The sequence below is a fragment of the Natrix helvetica genome (assembly GCF_964273705.1).
Source record: "Natrix helvetica genome assembly, chromosome: 6".
In the NCBI taxonomy this organism is placed as follows: domain Eukaryota; kingdom Metazoa; phylum Chordata; class Lepidosauria; order Squamata; family Natricidae; genus Natrix; species Natrix helvetica.
The window spans coordinates 12,952,521-12,970,516 of NC_138553.1; the positions used below are offsets into that span (position 1 = coordinate 12,952,521).

General features: G+C 42.1%; 2 protein-coding genes across 10 annotated transcripts in view; one reads left to right on the forward strand and one right to left on the reverse strand.

Annotated features, from left to right (window-relative positions):
* Positions 1-1,619: 1,619 nt before the first annotated feature.
* Positions 1,620-9,121, reverse strand: LOC309394125 (perilipin-3-like). 2 transcript variants are annotated; one of them, XM_081956921.1, is made up of 8 exons: positions 9,003-9,121; positions 7,692-7,764; positions 5,649-5,844; positions 4,524-4,597; positions 3,845-4,043; positions 3,442-3,629; positions 2,450-2,512; positions 1,620-2,338 (listed from the first exon to the last, which is right to left on the reverse strand). In XM_081956921.1, coding segments are annotated over exons 1-8 (1,209 nt in total). In that variant the 5' UTR covers positions 9,005-9,121; the 3' UTR covers positions 1,620-1,924. The 2 variants fall into 2 exon arrangements, with proteins under 2 accessions (XP_081813047.1, XP_081813048.1); XM_081956922.1 differs by lacking the exon at positions 2,450-2,512 and having other exon boundaries at positions 9,003-9,120.
* A 362-nt stretch (positions 9,122-9,483) lies between these two features.
* LOC309394123 (perilipin-3-like) overlaps positions 9,484-17,996 on the forward strand; it is a 42,340-nt gene continuing 33,827 nt past the window's right edge. For 3 of the 8 annotated variants that reach the window (XM_081956912.1, XM_081956919.1, XM_081956918.1), the window contains exon 1: positions 9,484-10,063. The gene's annotated coding sequence lies outside the window, so the exon portion shown is untranslated. Of the gene's footprint in view, positions 10,064-10,603; positions 10,729-13,106; positions 13,168-13,435; positions 13,606-14,001; positions 14,083-15,017; positions 15,123-17,996 lie in introns of those variants that run through there. The other 5 variants (XM_081956915.1, XM_081956913.1, XM_081956917.1 and 2 more) reach the window with 5 other exon arrangements.

The following is a 17,996-nucleotide window of genomic DNA, read 5'->3' on the forward strand; positions in this document are numbered from 1 at the left end:
TTGCTCTTTAGAAAGCCAGATCCTGAAGAGGAAACTCAAAATACTTTGGCCACCAAATAAGAAGGAAGGACTCATTGGAGAAGAGCCTAATGTTGGGAAAGATTGAGGGCAAAAGAAGAAGTGGACGACAGAGAATGAGGTGGCAAAATGCCCTCTCAGCGAACTGGTAGTAAACCAGTTAGGAATCCACCACTGGAGCAAACAACAGTAAAGTCTATTGTGTGAGAGAAAGAGTGTTAAGACAGCTCCTCTCTAGTAGTTCTCGTGTATGTTTTCAAGTAGTCTGTTTTAGTTTGGCAAGATTTTTGCCTTCTGCATGTGAGAATAATAAAGGAAGAAACTGCTTAGAAGAACCTCAACATGTGTTACGTTTTTGGAACCAGTCTTGAGACTGCTGCTCACTGTTCACATCAAGACTCTCCATGCATCAACTAACATAGCCTTTGGCTAGACTGCATGCTGTGTTAAATGAAGGCCTAGAGAACTTAGAGATGGCTTTTTGACTAGGTGCAATGATGGACTTTAAGAGTTCCAGCATGCAGTGGATATCTTTGAGTGGCAACCGCTTAGGACTTCAGAATCATTTTTCCTGTTATTTATGCATGGTTTAAGATGAGATGCTTAGGATATATTAAAACATCTGTCCGACTACTCTCTCAAAATCACCAGTTGACATAATTTATAGGTTATAGACTCACGAGATCGCCATACATATGTATCCTACCCAGGTGTGAAATTCAGCAGGTTCTGACAGGTTCTGACAGGTTCTGGAGAACCAGCAGCAGAAATTTTGAGTAGTTTGGAGAATTGGCAAATGCCACTTCTGACTGGGCCCAGAGTGGGGTGGGAATGGAGATTTTGCAGTATCCTTCTCCTGGAATGCGGTGGGAATAGTGATTTTTGCAGTATCCTCCCCCTGCCCCACCACAAAACCAGTAGTAAAAAAAATTGAATTTCACCACTGATCTTACCTACATATCAAGGTAGTAAAAGCCAAGCTTGCAAAAAGTAGGGAGAACAGGAAAATTATCTTAAAATCTGTAAAGCAGTTGAGAAATCTGGCTAAAATTCTTTGGAGACATTTGCACTGATGGTTATTCTTGCCCAGAAACTAATTTTCCCCTGGTCACCGGGCATCTAAATATTTAGAATAAAAAATATTTATTCTTTTATTTAATTTAATGGCCAGTTGAATCAACCTTCACTCCTCCTCCACCTTAGAATGTTAGATTCTAAAACAAGCTGGACTTTCAAACTGAGACAATATTAAAATATGAGAAAAGGAAACCCACTTGGCCCAGTTAGATATTGAAATCATGGCCTAAAATCAGTTCTGATTTGGAAACTGAAGAATAATTGGAGATTTGACCAGTGTCCAACAAAAATTTGGAAACTTATCAGAGAGAGATCTAACCTAGAATTAAGGAGAAATTCCCTGACAGTAAGAACAATTAACCACTGGAACTGTCTCTTCTCTTCTAGCACATAAATATATAGTGTCTTTGTGAAGTCAAGATTGCAGAATACTGCAAAAAAAAAAAAAAAAAATCACTACCTCGTAGTATGGATTATCTATAGCAAGACCCTGAAACAAACTTCAAACAATTACCTATATTTTTTGTGCAATGACATTTATTTCAAATCAAAGAGTCCAAAACAGTTACAGTGGTGCTACTCAGCATACCTGGGAAGCTTAAAAATCCAGTTGTAGTACAACATGAATCAGTTGTTTTATTTCTCAAAGTGAAGCCCTTAGGAAAATCAACTAACAGGTATCTTGTTGGAATAATAACCTCCGTGATACAACTTGCAAGACAGGAATATTTCAATCGTGTTAGTTTCAGGTTTTCCCCCCCACTGAGAATCCACAACTGCTTTTGTACACTCCCCTTTGTATCTCAGGAGTAGCATGCCACCCTCTGGACTAAATGCTAAGACACTGAGCTTCCTCTGGAGCTTCTGGTTTCATAGTTTCCACTTCCTTTTCATTAGGTTTTGCAGGCTCCGGCTCATCAGAGGTATTCTTGAGTGCAGGAACAAAAGGTCCCACAAGCCAGGATAATGGAATGTTCTGCACCACATAGTCCAAGATATCATCTACGTACTTCTGGGCCATGCCAGCTGTCTTCTTGCTCTCAGTCAAAACGTTGTTAGAAAGATCTTTGAAAGTTTGAGCTCCGGTAAAGGTAGATTGAAGTTCCTCAATAATATGGAGAGCTGCCTCAATATTCTGCTGGAATGTACAAGGCAGACCTTGGATGCTTCCCATGAAGTTGATGTATGCAATTTGTAGTTGTTCAGTGATGTGGTAACTCGTGGCCAAGGTATGAGATTCCATCTGTGAAAAGGAAGGGATGGAGATTTTAGCTTCTCAGGAATGGCTCTTCAATTATTACATCAAGGGCTCATGTTTCCTTGGGTCTCCCTGTGAGTTTAAATCCAGCCGTACCTGCTGGAGCTTTTCCGTTTCTTCCTGGGGTAGCGGAAGGATATCTTGCATGGTATGTTCTATCTGGTTGACAAATCAAGGAATCGTTTTAGTACAAGATTTGTTTAGAGCAATACAATTTTGCTTTGCCGTCAGAAAGATAATGACCGGAGCAAGCTATCCATCTCCCCTTGCAAGTGTCTCAAAGCACAAAATAAATAATACGCGTGTTTTATCAGTTGGAGTCTCCACTCCCAACTTAAATGCAAACAGATACATTTTTGCCTTTTGCCTTTTCACTGCTTTTTCTCTTTGAATGTGATCTCGCAACCAAGGTTCGCCTTGAACAATTCACAAAAATACCAATATTGGCTAAAGTTTTTTTTTTTTAAAGGCAAGGCAATTTGTCGTAAGAAAATTTTAAATTTAGAATCTTAAGCACCCCGTTCCATCATCTTTCTAGCACAGCTTGCCTTTTGCTTTCTTACTTCCATTTCAATAAACCATTTCCCGTATACATAGCAGGGTGGGAAGACCAAAACATAGGCTAGCTTGTGTCTCACTGCACCCCAAATGTCTAAGCTCCCTTTTGGATGTGTCACATGCAAGTTCCTTCAACATTATACTGATCTGGCAGAAAAACATGTGTTCTGTGTGCTTGAGCCACGGTGGTGCAGTGGTTAGAGTGCAGTACTGCAGGCTACTTCTGCTGACTGCTGGCTGCCTGCAATTTGGCAGGTCGAATCTCACCAGGCTCAAAGTTGACTCAGCCTTCCATGGTGAGTAAAATGAGGACCCAGATTGTTGAGGGCAATAGGCTGACTCTGTAAACCACTTAGAGAGGGCTGTGAAGCACTGTAAAACAGTATGTAAGTTTATTGCTACCTACTGTTCCCATGCCCCAATAGCATGAGTTGCTTATATCACAAAGGGAACATAGTTAAGGAGGGGTGGGACATTTCATTCCACATTGTTTTTTAAAAAAAATTAGGTTTGGAGGTGAATTCTCCTACCTGCCCAATGGATTGACGTAACTGGCTGAATGTAGTTTGGATGTTTTCCCTGGCTGCTTCCATTTTTAGCACAGCATACTGGTAGGCCCGATGCTGGAGTTTAGTTGACAGGGAACCAAGTTTCACAAAATAACCTTGGGATTCAAGTGGCAGGGCGACCCCTTCTGGTGCAGATTGTGCTATTTGAGCTGTGGAATATATAGTTCAATACAGGTTACTTCTTTGAAACGTCTGCTCAGGCCTCGACGCGTGGAAGCCATTTTCTTTTCCAAAGGTATGGCCTTTGGAAACAGCAATATTCACACAAGATAATTGAGCGAGACCGTTGAGTATTGCAAATGCTCAATTCCTATGATCTCACCGACACCAGACTGGAGATGTTGGGGTAAAACTCCTTGCTTACCAAGTTCTTCATCCGTCATTGGTAGATAGTGATCCAACAATTCTTCCGATTTCTCCAGTACTGCTTCTACCCCACTGATGGCAAGTTTACCCATTCTCGTGTCTATGATCATCTCTTTGCCATCTTGGACAGCTTTGGCTACAGCTTCTTTGGCATCTGCTACTTTGGAGGACACCAGTTCCTGTGTTTCAGAAATAACCTATAGAGATACCATTAAAGACCAGCAGCCACATTCAGTGCCTTGGGAACTGGAAGTAATGTAGCTCTAACCATTATTTTCTTAAGGCAAAAAGTCAACGAAGCCTTAGGTTGTCAGAATCTATATTTGGAAATGAAGCAATTGTTCCTTCTATTGCTTTTTAGACTCCATTTACTCCCCCAGCTGCTGTGCTCTGTTCTAAGCTATCAGATCAAATAAATCAATACAATGCTGAAATCAAATTTTACCCAAGTTTTTATCCCCTGATCAAGTGGCTTCTAATTTTATATCCCAGTGCATTTTTGGATTTTTTCCCCCCTCATGCTCTTAATCAGAAATAAAAACATTGGATTACTATCGCCAATATAAAGCAATTTTAAGACATATTGGAGTTGCACCCCCAAACCTCTAGAGGGCACCAGATTTATTCCCCATCAACGAGATTAAAAGACAGAAGTAAAAAGAAGTAGCTCTGTTTACCTGGTCAGCTGTCTGATGGAGGAAGGGCAGGTTCTCCTCCAGCTTATCCAATCCCTTGGAGGCATAGTGGCTGGCTACGGAAATTACAGAAAGGCAGTCTTTAGCTTACAGGCTGCAAGACTTTTGACATAACATCCAAAAGGGATTAACTATTTTTAGAATTCTAATCAATCAATAATCACTGAATCTACCTTCTCCCCTCATTGCATTCCATTTAAATTTCTCATGATATAGACTTCTGCAAATCAAAGTGTGTTGCCCTTTACAGAAAATTATTCCAGGTGGATATTCCTTTTTATTTTGAGATTTGTATATTGCCCATCCTTTCCAGAAAGGTTACATTCTAACACACATTTATATAGTATTATAGCAATTCTGATACATTATTGAAGTGACAATAGCAATCGGTAAATAGGGATTATCTGGGGCAACCTCCCTATTGAGCAGGAGTGAGAAGACAGGAAGAGATAACCAGGTCCTAGAGTTGGAAAGGATCACTGAAGCTCCCATGTTTCGCTTCTGCTCAGTGCACAAATCCACATTAAAATAGAATAGGACTAGAATAGAATAACAGAGTTGGAAGGGACCTTGGAGGTCTTCTAGTCCAAACCCCTGCTTAGGCAGGAAACTCTACACCACTTCAGACAAATGGTTATCCAACATCATCTTAAAAATGTCCGGTGTTGGAGCATTCAACACCTTCGGGGAGAGGGGGCGGTCTAGAAATCAAATAAAATTGAAATTCACAACTTCTGGAGGCAAGTTGTTTAACTGATTAATTGTTCTGTCAGAACTAACTCCTTAGTTCTAAATTACTTCTTTCCTTGATTTGTTTCCACCCATTGCTTCCTGTTCTACCTTCAGGTATTTTAAAGGGGGCTATCTAATCTGCCCTGGAAGACCTCCCAATGAAGAAGAGTCAACTACTTTTCTGGGTCATTGGTCTCACTGTTGAGATAAGATGCAAGATTTCAGCAAACAGACCACCAAGGTAGAATTCCTCACAATCTTTGCATATGTGAACCAGTCCCCAAACCTACAGTGAAAATAAGCCTGTGAGGTGCCCCAAAGTCTTGGCTGTCTCGTTCTGCTACAAAAACCTTGAGAATGAAGGCAGTGCCTTACCTTGGGGCTCAAGCTTACTCAGAAAAGGTTGAGCACTACTCATAGCCATCTCGGAGACATGCTTCACGCTCTTCTCTGCCAAATCCAAGACGACTTTAACATAGGGGTGGTTCTCCTTAGTAGAGGTATAAGCTGAAGCTGCCATTTCATAAGTGGAGCTGACAAGAGGTAGGTTGGTAGCTCTTGAAAGAACATCCTTTGGGATATGATAGGAGAGAAGGTTAGTAAATAAACCCAATATTCAAATGTGACTACAGCTAATACCTATAGAGCAGGGCTCTCCAACTTTGGCCTTTAAGCTCTCCAACTTTGGCCTTTAAGCCTGAAGGACGTCAATTCTGGGAATTGGAAGTCCGCCAGGCTTAAAGTTGCCAAGATTGGAGACCCCTGCTATAGAGACAAGGTTTCCTTGAGTATCCTCCGTATGTATTGGGAATATAACTCCCAGCCTGACATGACTAACAACCCTTCTAGAAAGTCCTGGAAGTTGTGATCCAAAACCAAACAAGGCACACAATAGATGAGGGTTGGTTTGGACACAATTGTGTTAGCAGTACCTTTGGATAATCTTTCTCCCCAACCACACTGGGTCATTCACAACATTTTAGCCTTTGTTGGTATAGGCACCAAAAACATACAGTATGTAGATTGTTATACCAAGCAGCTATCTAATGTATTATACTTCAAGATTTGATAATTAAATCACAACTACCCAACCAATTGTTCTCTCTCTCTCTCGATACTCAACATAGATTAACACAAAAAGAGAAAAAAAATAAGACACAGAGAGCACATAATGCCCATAGAAACCAATACACTGTGCTTGGGTGTCTTTTGAGCCTTTTAGTCCGTGTGACCTTTTTTTTTAAAAAAAGAAAGAAAATGTAAAGATTTAGGAAGTTAAGTAGAAATTAAGAGTAAAACAGAAAGCTGGCACACTACAAGGAAAACTCCAGTGTTACTTTTATGAAGTATCCTTTTGCACCACATAAAAATACCCTAGAGAGAAATGAGCCACACACACCCCAGAGCAGATATTTTATGAGAAGGCAATCTTCCGGGGGTAGCCATTTTGTGAGTGTGCCCATTCCTAGTTCTCAACATGCTAAAATATGCCCCCAACCCAAAAGGCAGACTACCCATTCATTCCAAGGAAAAGCCCCCCTTATTTATAGATGACAATGCCAGGGATTCAAATAAGCTCTGTCTGCTAGTGTTAGGTTTAGTACGTTCTAGGAAGTTATGAAAGTTCTCCTTGTAGAATGGAAGAACAATAGACAATTCCTAGAAAAACTGCTGACATTCCAGGTCAGAAAAACACACCTAGGACTGGCCATCCCTTCTGCCTTGCATATTGCAGGGCTCAGATACAGGCTTCCAAAAATTCAGAAGAGCGCCAAACTTAGTCTTCTATTTTCACTGCCATCTAGTGGTTGCCTTAAGGTTTGCAGCCCAGGAGCCTTTGAATCAGTATCTTATTCCTGGTGACCACCTGGATTAATCTCTGGAACTTGGCAAAAACTTGGCAAGTTTTTGGAAGTGTAAAGCAAGTCCCCACCTTCTACCCCATTGGCTTTGTGCCTAAACGAGGATTAGAACTTCTTCTATCCTGGGTTCCTATAGTGGTGACTTAAACATTACACCAAACTGGTCCTCGCTCTACATTTTATAGGATGTAAAATGTCAAACCATAAGATACTAAGCAGTCAATCACGTTTCAATTATTTCAAGGGTGGAATAGGCTGCTCTGTGTGTTTTGGAAGCATTTCACGTTCATGGAGACTTTGGTGTAAAAAAAAAACACCTGGCTTTTGAATGATGGATTGAGGAATGCTACTTTAAAAAAAACTGGGCTGGGGAAAATTAATTATCTTTAATTAAAATTAAATAGCATGGTTCTATATAAAACATTCTGTTTCTATCGCATTAAATATTACTTGGCATTCAAGTCTAAATTGGCCCTGCAATTTTATTATCCTATCTAAATTAGATGCAGATGTCTACTGATATTATTCATTATAGACTCGCCGAGGACAAACTTACCTGCTGCATTTCATTATTCTCCATAACTGAAGACTGTTCCTCATTATTTCCGGGAGTCACTGGATGTTCTAGCCTAGAACAACAAAAATATCCCTTAGTAGTACCTATAACTCTCTCAAGATACTTGCAGCTCAAGATCATTGATGGTCTCCTTCCCTATAGTGCTTGCCTCCACTTTGCCTCCATTGAAATGGGCAACAGTAGCTTTTCCCAAGCAGGAGATGCAGAGGAGGCAAAGACATGATTGTGTGAGAGACCTGCTAAAGGAGAACAAACGATAAGCTTATTATTGCACATCATACTTTTCTTGCCAGAATTTTTTAACAGAATTTTTTTCCCCAGCAACTTTGGAAATTAAATAAATTGTGTGTAGCTTCCCCATTTTAAGGAAAAACCAATTAACCCAGATTGTAGCTTAAAGTGATGGGTGAACCCAATCAGCAAGTCATCTTACTTATTAAGCCACAATTGTTTTGATTATAGAAGCCTGCAACTGTGCCTTGGAAATCGTATTTTATAATTTAGCTTTAGGTAGGAACCCAGAAATTATGGCTTATTGTATAGAGTTAACTAAAACATGGTTTATCACAAAGCAGGAATCTAAGCAGGAATTCCCTTCATGAGTTTCAATCTTGCTTCATGAAGTAACAAAATTGGAGGGACCTTGCAGGTCATCTAGTCTAACCCCGCCCAAGCAGCAGACCCTACATCTGACTCTATTTAGGATTGAACTCACAACGTCCTGATTGTGAGGCAAAAACTCCACCTTTAGGCTACAACAGCTGTTGATTAAGCTACATCAGGGGTGTCCAAACTTGGCAACTTTAAGACTTATGGACTTCAACTCCCAGAATTCCCCAGCCAGCTGGCTGGGGAATTCTGGGAGTTGAAGTCCACAAGTCTTAAAGTTGCCAAGTTTGGACACCCCTGAGCTACATTGTTTTTACATTTCCAAGGCAAAATATGGCTAATTGTTCTATGTAAAAGTTATCTGAAATACATGTAGCCTTATGTTACATCAGAGTATAAAAATGTAACCTGGTAAAATTTAATGATAAAATGCAAACATGTAAAGTTGGGTTTTTAAAAAAAAAATTGAATAAAATGGGGTTTACTACACTAAAAATCAGGCTACATGATGGCTTATAAATGTTCCATGAATTCACTTTTAGAAACTCTGGAGATAAAGGAAAAAGTGGAACTAGCATTCCTTGTTCACATTGCCAATATCATCCCTGGTGTTATGCATGAACACATTCTTCTTAACAGCATAAATACCATTCTTTTAAAAAAAACTTGGGAAACACTTACATTTTCTGAGTAGCAAGTTTCAAGGGAATCTTCAGCTCTTCACAGAAACTCTTGTAGAGTAAATTAACCAGCTCCAATTTCAGCTCATTTATTCATCAAATGAAGACCGAGCCCTCCAACTGACAGAGCAGAGGACCAATGGGAGTATTGCTAGCTCTTGCATAACCAATTGGTGAGCAAAGCAAGCATGTGGGAAGATCTCTTCAAGACAATTTGACCTCTCCTCATAATGCCATCAACTGAACAATTCATAATAAAAGCAATAAGAGTTAGGTTCATATACATTGGTTTGAATTATAATGCAGTTTGTTCAGTTTGGTTTTAACGTGCCATGTGAACCCAGTCTGCCTAGTGTATAAACCGTGGTCTATAACAGCATGTTACATAGCCCAGTTAATAATGGTTGGTTTGGATAAACCCTCCTTAAACCATGTCTTGCCTGATGTGGTGACCTCATATTTTCAGCCATGGTTTGTTTGGACATGGTTTGTTGAATATATCACAATTAGCTCTGTTCACATCTCAGGTAAATTATAAACCATGTTTTAGAAACCACAGTAGCTAATTTCACACCATGTGCTAAGCCAGAGTCTGATAAAGTGCCATAATGATTTAGCACAAAGGTCTTTGAACTCCGTGGCAGTTGTAACCATTTGGATGTTAAATGCATGCTCTGGGTACTCATTAATGTGGTAGTCCTGTTTCCAAAGCTTGCTATCATTTTTACTTTCAAGATTGTCCCCAGAACCTGGAATCATTCTTGGAAATGAAGGCAATGTTCAAGGCCATGCATTGTTTTTACAGGATGCTAGCTTCTCAACTTGTAATAAAAGATTAAAAGATCCTTTCCAAAAAAAAAAGGCAACACAGCTGCAGGTGGAGCTCAGCAGGTGCCCACAATATATTGGCACTATGGCATCCGTAGCTATCTCAGCAAGGACTCAGAACTTAGTATTCGGTGTAAATCAATGCTTTGAATAACAACATGGTACTCCTATGATCTTGTGACCTACCATAGGAGGGCTGCAAAAATCCGCAGCAAAGAGAAGCAGACCAGCGTGGTAGGTCTCGTGATGTTCACCAATTCAGATTAAACTTAGTTAACAGCAGCTTAGTTTGAAAAGGGTGGCTTATTTTAGGGTCTCATCCTGTCAACACTTAGGCATCTCTCACATATTTTTTTTGTGTGTGTTTGATTTATGGAACTGATTTTCCGACTAGGTTTAAGTCAGTTTAAAAAAGGAGGGGAGGAATAACTTGATCTACCATTCTATCTTGTATTGGCAACCAATGTTAGCAAGCAAAGTTTCTCAGACCAAGCAGAAAATGATTATTGTCTGGTCATGCTCATATACTGTGTAACTGCTGAGGATACATTTGTTGGGTCAGTGCTGTTTGTAATTGTGTGTGATTAAACCCTACTGAGTTCATTCACACATCATATCATGGTTGCTCCATTTCACCTTTTATTAGCCAATTAGGGAAATGAGGAAGGAGGCAACTCAGAGCTGCTGGCTAAAAGGGGAAACACCAAGGAAGAAATAGAAGTCTGGTTTTCTGTTTTTTTTTTTTGGTTGCTGTGTTCATTTAGGATAAACTAACCAGTGTTTCATGGCCTCCATAGCACTATTGGTTTCTGGGTGATCTTGGGCCTGACGTATAGAGTAGATGCAGTCTCTGGCTAGACCTCATTTTTACCTCAGAGCAACTGATGCAAGATATGAAGGTGAACAATGTTATGATCAGTTCTCTACTATGGTTAAATCACTTTCTGTTCAATATGTGGACCTTTGGCACACTTCTACAGAGATAGAGAACCATTAAATGCTAATTGATCCTCTGAAGCTGTGGTCTTGTTGAAAGTTAACTATATAGTTTTTGCAGAATAGGGAAACAATTTTTAAGCAATGATACCAGGTTTGTGCAAGTCTTTGCTGAGGAAGTTCCTTACTTTTTCTCTGGGTTGCACAGTACTTGGATAGAGAGTGAGCCAACATCTCCCAAATTCTTTTGGATTAGTAATTGTTTTCCTTTTTTTATCTTGTAGAGTTTGAAAATGGGGATAGAGTTCTCAGTAATATGAACTCTTCCAACTAGAGACTGGTAAAGGTAAAAGTAAAGGTTCCCCTCACACATATGTGCTAGTCGTTCCTGACTCTAGGGGGCAGTGCTCATCTCATCCGTCAGTGGACCAGACGAGCCGTCAACAGCGAGTCTTGAGAGACCATTCTGGGAGGAGTTTGACTCTGTTGCCCCCGAGGATTTGGACAGGTTGCGTGGACGGCTGCGGCCCACCACATGTTCAATGGACCCGTGTCCCTCCTGGCTGGTACTGGCAGCCTGGGAGGTGACACGAGGCTGGCTTCTGGGCCTGGTGAACGCCTCATTGGGTGAGGGATACTTACCAACCGCCTTGAAAGAGGCGGTGGTGAGACCCTTGCTCAAGAGACCTTCGCTCGACCCAATGGAGCTAGCTAATTACCGTCCAGTCTCCAACCTCCCCTTTTTGGCGAAGGTTGTTGAGAATGTGGTGGCGCAGCAGTTCCCACGACACCTGGACGAATCCGACTATCTAGACCCACGCCAGTCCGGCTTCCGACCCGGGCACAGCACAGAGACAGCCTTGGTCGCGTTGGTCGATGATCTCTGGAGGGCCAGAGATAGGGGTTGTTCCTCTATCCTGGTCCTATTAGACCTCTCGGCGGCTTTTGATACCATCGACCATGGTATCCTATTGCGCCGGTTGGAGGGGATGGGAGTCGGAGGCACCGTTTTGCGGTGGTTCGGCTCCTACCTCTCCGACCGGAAGCAATGTGTGTTGACAGGGGGGCAGAGGTCGTCCCTGAGGCCACTCACTTGTGGGTTGCCACAGGGGTCGGTCCTCTCGCCTCTCCTGTTCAACGCATATGTGAAGCCGCTGGGTGAGATCATCCGTGGTTTTGGGGTTGAGTACCACCTGTACGCTGATGACACTCAGCTGTACATTTCAACCCCAAACCACCCCAACGAGGCTGTCGAAGTGATGTCCCGGTGTTTGGAAGCCGTCGGGGTCTGGATGGGGCACAACAGACTCAAACTCAACCCCTCCAAGACCGAGTGGCTGTGGATGCCGGCACCTCGGTTCAGCCAGCTGACACCATCGCTGGCCATAGGGGGCGAACAACTGTCCCCTGTGGAACGGGCGCGCAATTTGGGCGTCCTCCTTGATGCCCGGCTATCAATGGAGGACCATGTGGCAGCCGTGGCAAGGGGGGCGTTCCACCAGGTTCGCCTGGTGCGCCAATTGCGCCCCCTACTGGACCGGAGTGCCCTGCGCACGGTCACTCATGCGCTGGTGACGTCTCGCCTGGACTACTGCAATGCCCTCTACATGGGGCTTCCCTTGGGACGCATCCGGAGACTGCAGCTAGTTCAGAACGCAGCCGCGCGGGTTATCATGGGGAGTACACGATACTCCCACGTAACACCCCTCCTGCGCGAGCTGCACTGGCTACCTGTGGCCTTTCGGGTGCGTTTCAAGGTATTGATTACCATCTTTAAAGCGCTCCATGGCATAGGACCTAGTTATCTGCAGGATCGCATCCTACCACACACGTCCCTACGACCAATCCGCTCACACAGGGAGGGACTCCTCCTGGTGCCGTCCGCTAGGCAATGCCAGCGGGCGACACCTAGGAGTAGGTCCTTCTCTGTGATGGGCCCAACCCTCTGGAATGACCTCCCCCCCGACATCCGAACTACCACCGACCTCCGCTCCTTCCGTCAAAAATTAAAGACTCACCTGTTTCAATCAGCTGGCCTGGCACTCTCTTAGTTTTGTCTCCCGGGGATATTTCAATTGGGTTTGGGTATTTTAATTGGGGATGTTTTTTAGGGTTTCTATAGTATATTTATTTCTTGTACAGTCTTATCTCCTCCATCCAAATGTTTAGTATTTAATTGTTTTATATTATTGTATTTTATCTGCATTTTATTTGACTGTACACCGCCCCGAGTCCCTTTTTGGGAGAGGGGGCGGTTTAGAAATCCAAGAAATAAAATAAATAAATAAATAAATCTCATTTTCAAAGCCGAAGACCCATCACTGTCCGAAGATGTCTCTGTCATGTGGGCAGCATGACTCAATGTCAAAGGTGCATGGAATGCTGCCACCTTCCCACCAAAGGTGGTTCCTATTTTTCTACTTGCATTTTTAACATGCTTTTGAACTGCTAGGTTGGCAGAAGCTGGGACAAGTAATGGGTGCTCCCTCCATTACGCGGCGCTAGGGTAGACTGGTACTATGCGTCAATTGGGTCCTTCAGATGGGAGGATGAAAGGCTGTGGGTCACCAGATTCAGAAGTTGTTGAATGTTCCTTTATTAGAGAGGATGTTACCTGCTCCCAGTAAGCTCGCAAGTCCAATTGAAAACCCTAGTGTTAAGCTACTAAGCCCAACATGGAGCCCTGGTGGTGATAATTACAGGCAAACTCTGCCCACAGTCTGTAGTTCAATTTTAATGGGGCTCAACGTTGACTCAGCTTTCCATCCTTCCAAGGTCTGTAAAATGAAGACTCAGATCGTTAGGGCCAATATGCTGACATTGTATACTGCCTAAAGAGTGTAGGTATATAAGTTTAAATGCTATTGTATTGTTTAAGGGCTGTATTCCTGTTTTCCTCATTTTGTCATCTTCTCAACTTTTGCATCTTCTCATCTTACCTAATATCTTCTCCTACTGGTGTTTTATGATTTATGATTGTATCTTATGATTTATGATGCATGACTTACTTTGCTGTTTGTATGTTCACTGAGAGTTTATGCTCCACAGACAAATTTCTTGTGGGTCCAATCACACTTGGCCATTGCTATTGCTACTTCTACTTTCAGGTTTGTTTTCTCCAACTATAATCAGCCAATCGTGTCTGACCATCCTGATTAGGGATGCTTAATAAAGAAATAAAAAGAATAAAGAATCAAAGGCAAACATCTTATAGGTGATCTTAATATCTTAGAATAGTCTTCTCCCAATATTGTCCATCTGCCTGTCTTTCTTGAAAGCTATAACAACGCACCTGATTCAACAAGCATTCCAGTGTGGTAGTAGACCTCATTTTATAGGGATTAGGTTTATGGAGGGAGGAGATATTTGTCTTTAAATAAGTAAGAGGTTGCTTTAATGGAGAGCTGAGGGATAATCTGATTAAGTGATGTGTATTGTTCTTTTAAACTGCCAGGATTGTGTGTTCACACACTGGCAGTATGAACAGATTTTTGTAATAAGTAATCAATAAAATATAGTTTAGAATCACAATCCTAGATTCACAGCATATACTGGCTTCAAGGCAAAGCAAATGTTTAGTTGCCCGGTTGCTTATGTCAGATAGACAGAATCTTGCCAGATTAAACCTAAGCAGACATACTTTGGGAGATTGTAGGGAGTGGCTACCCCAATTCTCTTCCTCTGTCTCCTATGCACTGAGTTTTGCCATTTTGCAACCTTTCTTGTCACAGTTATTAAGTGAATCACCGCAGTTGTTAAGCTAGTCATATTGTTTTTAAGTGAATCTGGCTTCCCCATTGACTTTGCTTGTCGGAAGGTTGCTAAAGGTGATGGCATGAGACTGCAACTATCATAAATACATGCCAGTTGCCAAGTATCTGAATTCTGATTACGTAGCCATGAGGATGCTGCAATCATTGCAAGTGTGAACAAAAGGTCAAAAGTCACTTTTTTCAGTACCATTGTAACTTCAAACGGTCACTAAATGAATGATTACAAGTCAAGGACTGTCTGTACTTTGACTATCCCTCACTTCGGCCTTTACTAGATAGCAGCTGGATTAGTGCCTCTCATTAGAGATTGTTAATAGCTTTGTTGTTGTTGTTGTTAGTTGGGAAGGCGTGTCCGACCTATTGTGACCCCATGGACAATGTTCCTCCAGGCCTTCCTGCCCTCTACCATCCTCTGGAGTCCATTTAAGTTCATGCCTTCTGCTTCAGTGACTCCATCCAGCCACCTCATTCTCTGTCATTCCATTCTTCTTTGCCCCTCAATCTTTCCCAGCATTTGGTTCTTCTCCAGTGAGTCCAGTGAGAAATTAATAGCTAATTTCTATCAAATTGCATTGCATTACAAGGTATTTTATTGTACACATATTTTTTTTAAAAAAATTATGGACACAGGGAGTCATATGAAGGCCAAAAAGGTCAACATGATGGGGCAACTGCATGATGCAATCCTCCTCCTATCTTACATGTAACTGCACATTAAAAAGGGCTGTGGCTTCCATTATGCAGTCATGGCTACCAACATTTGACTTTTATTACTTCTCTGGGAATATCCCTGATTGTGTATCTGACAATCATTCCCAAGTACTTATTTCATATAGTAAATCTGATCACTTGCAATGTGCAGGTGGACTCATATTTGCAGCAATGAAATATATAAAGCAATCCCAACCTGAGAGAAGATCTTCAAAAATCCAGAATCGATTAGATAGCACAGAGAGATCCAGAGTTTTTGTTTTCTGAGCTTTTGGAACCATGTTGGAGCCCATCCTCAAGGAACTTCTTTCTAAGTGTGTGTTTTGGGCTATTCTGTGTGTGGTATTTATAAGGTGTGTATTGTATGTGTCTTTTTAGACGTTGATTGGGGTGTTGATGGCAGGCAATTAAGTCATTGGCTGTTGCTTCCTTCCAGTGCCAAGCCCCCGCCTCCTTTGAGAAGCTGGTGGTAAATCAGCACTCCTGTTGACTGACAAGGGGCCTGTTTCCCAGGCTTCATTCATTTCCCTGGCTATTTTTGTGCCTTCTCATCCAACCAGGGACGTGCGGTCAGGGGAGGCAGGGGAGGCAGAGCCTCACCGCTCTCATCATGAAAAGAAAAAAAAGGGAAAAGGGAAAAGGCACACGTGGTCCGATTCCCTGCCTTCCTGAGTCAACATGAAGGGGACCGCGGAGCGCGCTCCGCCAGCTTGCGCTCCGCGGTCCCCTTCATGTTGACTCAGGAAGGCGGGGAATGGGACCACATATGCAGGAGGCTGAGACTGCCTCAGCCTCCTGCACACGTGGTCCCATTCCCCGCCTTCCTGATGACGTCACCAGCCTCACCAGCCATAAACCTCACCGCACGTCACTGCATCCAACAATCTTAGTAGCTGTAAAATGAAATGCGTGTCCTTGTTCATTGCAGTGTGAGGCTACCAATGTATTCAGATCTCCTCGTCTGACCGCTCACTTGCGTTCTTGCAATCTGGTGGTTAGGCTTCCTCCCCATCTGTCCTACATACACACAGGGGCAATCCATGGAGGTGATCCGGTAGATTACATTAGAAGTATCTCCCACCCCCAAGCGATTTTTACAATGTGTCACTGCGTTAACTGTTTGCTAGCTGAGTTGAAAGAGTTACTGTGCAGGTCATAGGTCCTTATTAGCAATGATTTACTGTGCATGCTTAACACGTTTATAATACATCACACATTCCAGAGACTTCTTTCCTTTTGATCTTCTGTTCGTCTTCCAAGAAGGCGGACAACATTTGTTCTTGCCAAAATGTAACAATTAGATAGATTTGTTTTATTTCTATTTTCTTATTTTTGTATTAAAGCTTGTTTTTAATTAGAACATGTTCTCGGGTTTTTATTTTTGTTTTTCTTGAAGATATGCTGTTTGGAAAAGCTGTCGATTCTAGACCTCATTAGCTCAGGGTGAAAATTTCCCCTGACACAATGAATAAGTTGCCCTTGTATGGTAGCCTCTAGGCCAGGTCTGTCAAACTGGGGCCCCATGGGCTGGATGAGTCACAGGCAGGCCATGCCCATTCCAGCTTTGCAAAGGCAAAAAAACACCACAATGTGTCACATGACATGATTTTGTGGACCAGATCTGGTTGTCCTACAAACTGTCCATGTATTCTCATACAATGCAGCGTTTATACTGTCAAATATTATCACTCTTTTCTTTTCTTTTTGAGAATGGTCAATGTTTAAAGCCACCTAAACCAAGCAAAAAAAATATTCTGGGTCTTAGCTTTTCAGCTTATGACGTAGCGGTGAGAAGATCAAATAAGTCAGCAGCAGCAAGATTCAGAAATCTATAAATAAATAAATAAATAAACCTTCCCATCCCTGTGCAGGAGCAAAATCAGAGGTGATATTCGGCCGGTTCAGATCGGTTTGCCCAAACTGATAGTGGAAATCATGGGTGGACCGCCCACCTGCTCCTGCTCTATGCCTATTTAGGCACGTTTTCAAGCCATGTGCAAGCCGCACATGCGATCAAGGCGCATGCAGGGAAGGCCGAGCGCATGTGTGGATGTGCACGCACTCACATTTGCAACCGGGTAGGGAAAGTAAGTGAATACCTCCCCTGAGCAAAGTGAATAAAAAGAGATAACCAAAAGCAGAGGCAGGGGGAAGAACAATATAAAATTCATCTCCAGAATTATTATTCATCATAATTATGGTATAACATATAAGTTCAATAGCTTATTTGAAAGATCTGATTGTAATTTCATTGCATTCTGCTCTACACAGCTGTATACATGATATGAGTAAAGAGGAAGAAATTGCCGTTTGCAATTATGCCTGATTTCTTTTATTATTTTCACTCCCCAAGAAAAGTTGATTCGGTGTATTTCTCTCCTGAGATTCCTTCAAGGTCTTTTTGTTTCCCCCTTTGCGTGTTTTTTCTCCCTGCTTGGAAATCAAAAGCGGATGAGTCACAGCTTTGCGTAGGTTGAAGAATGAGCCTCAATAAACAACGTCTCAACTAGTCTTGATAACGGCACTGATCAATACTTTTCTGGCTCAAAAGAGTATTGATTTGAGAGAAGCTTGTGGGTCATTTTTTAAAATGTAGAATGAATGTCAAAACCAATCCCAGACAAAGGTTTCTAAGAGCACAGTTTTCATATCAGGGCTGTGTTTTAGAATTAATAATGGCAATAATATTCACAGCAGCTATGGTTCAGAGGTGGGTTGCTACCGGTTCACACTGGTTCAGGCGACTC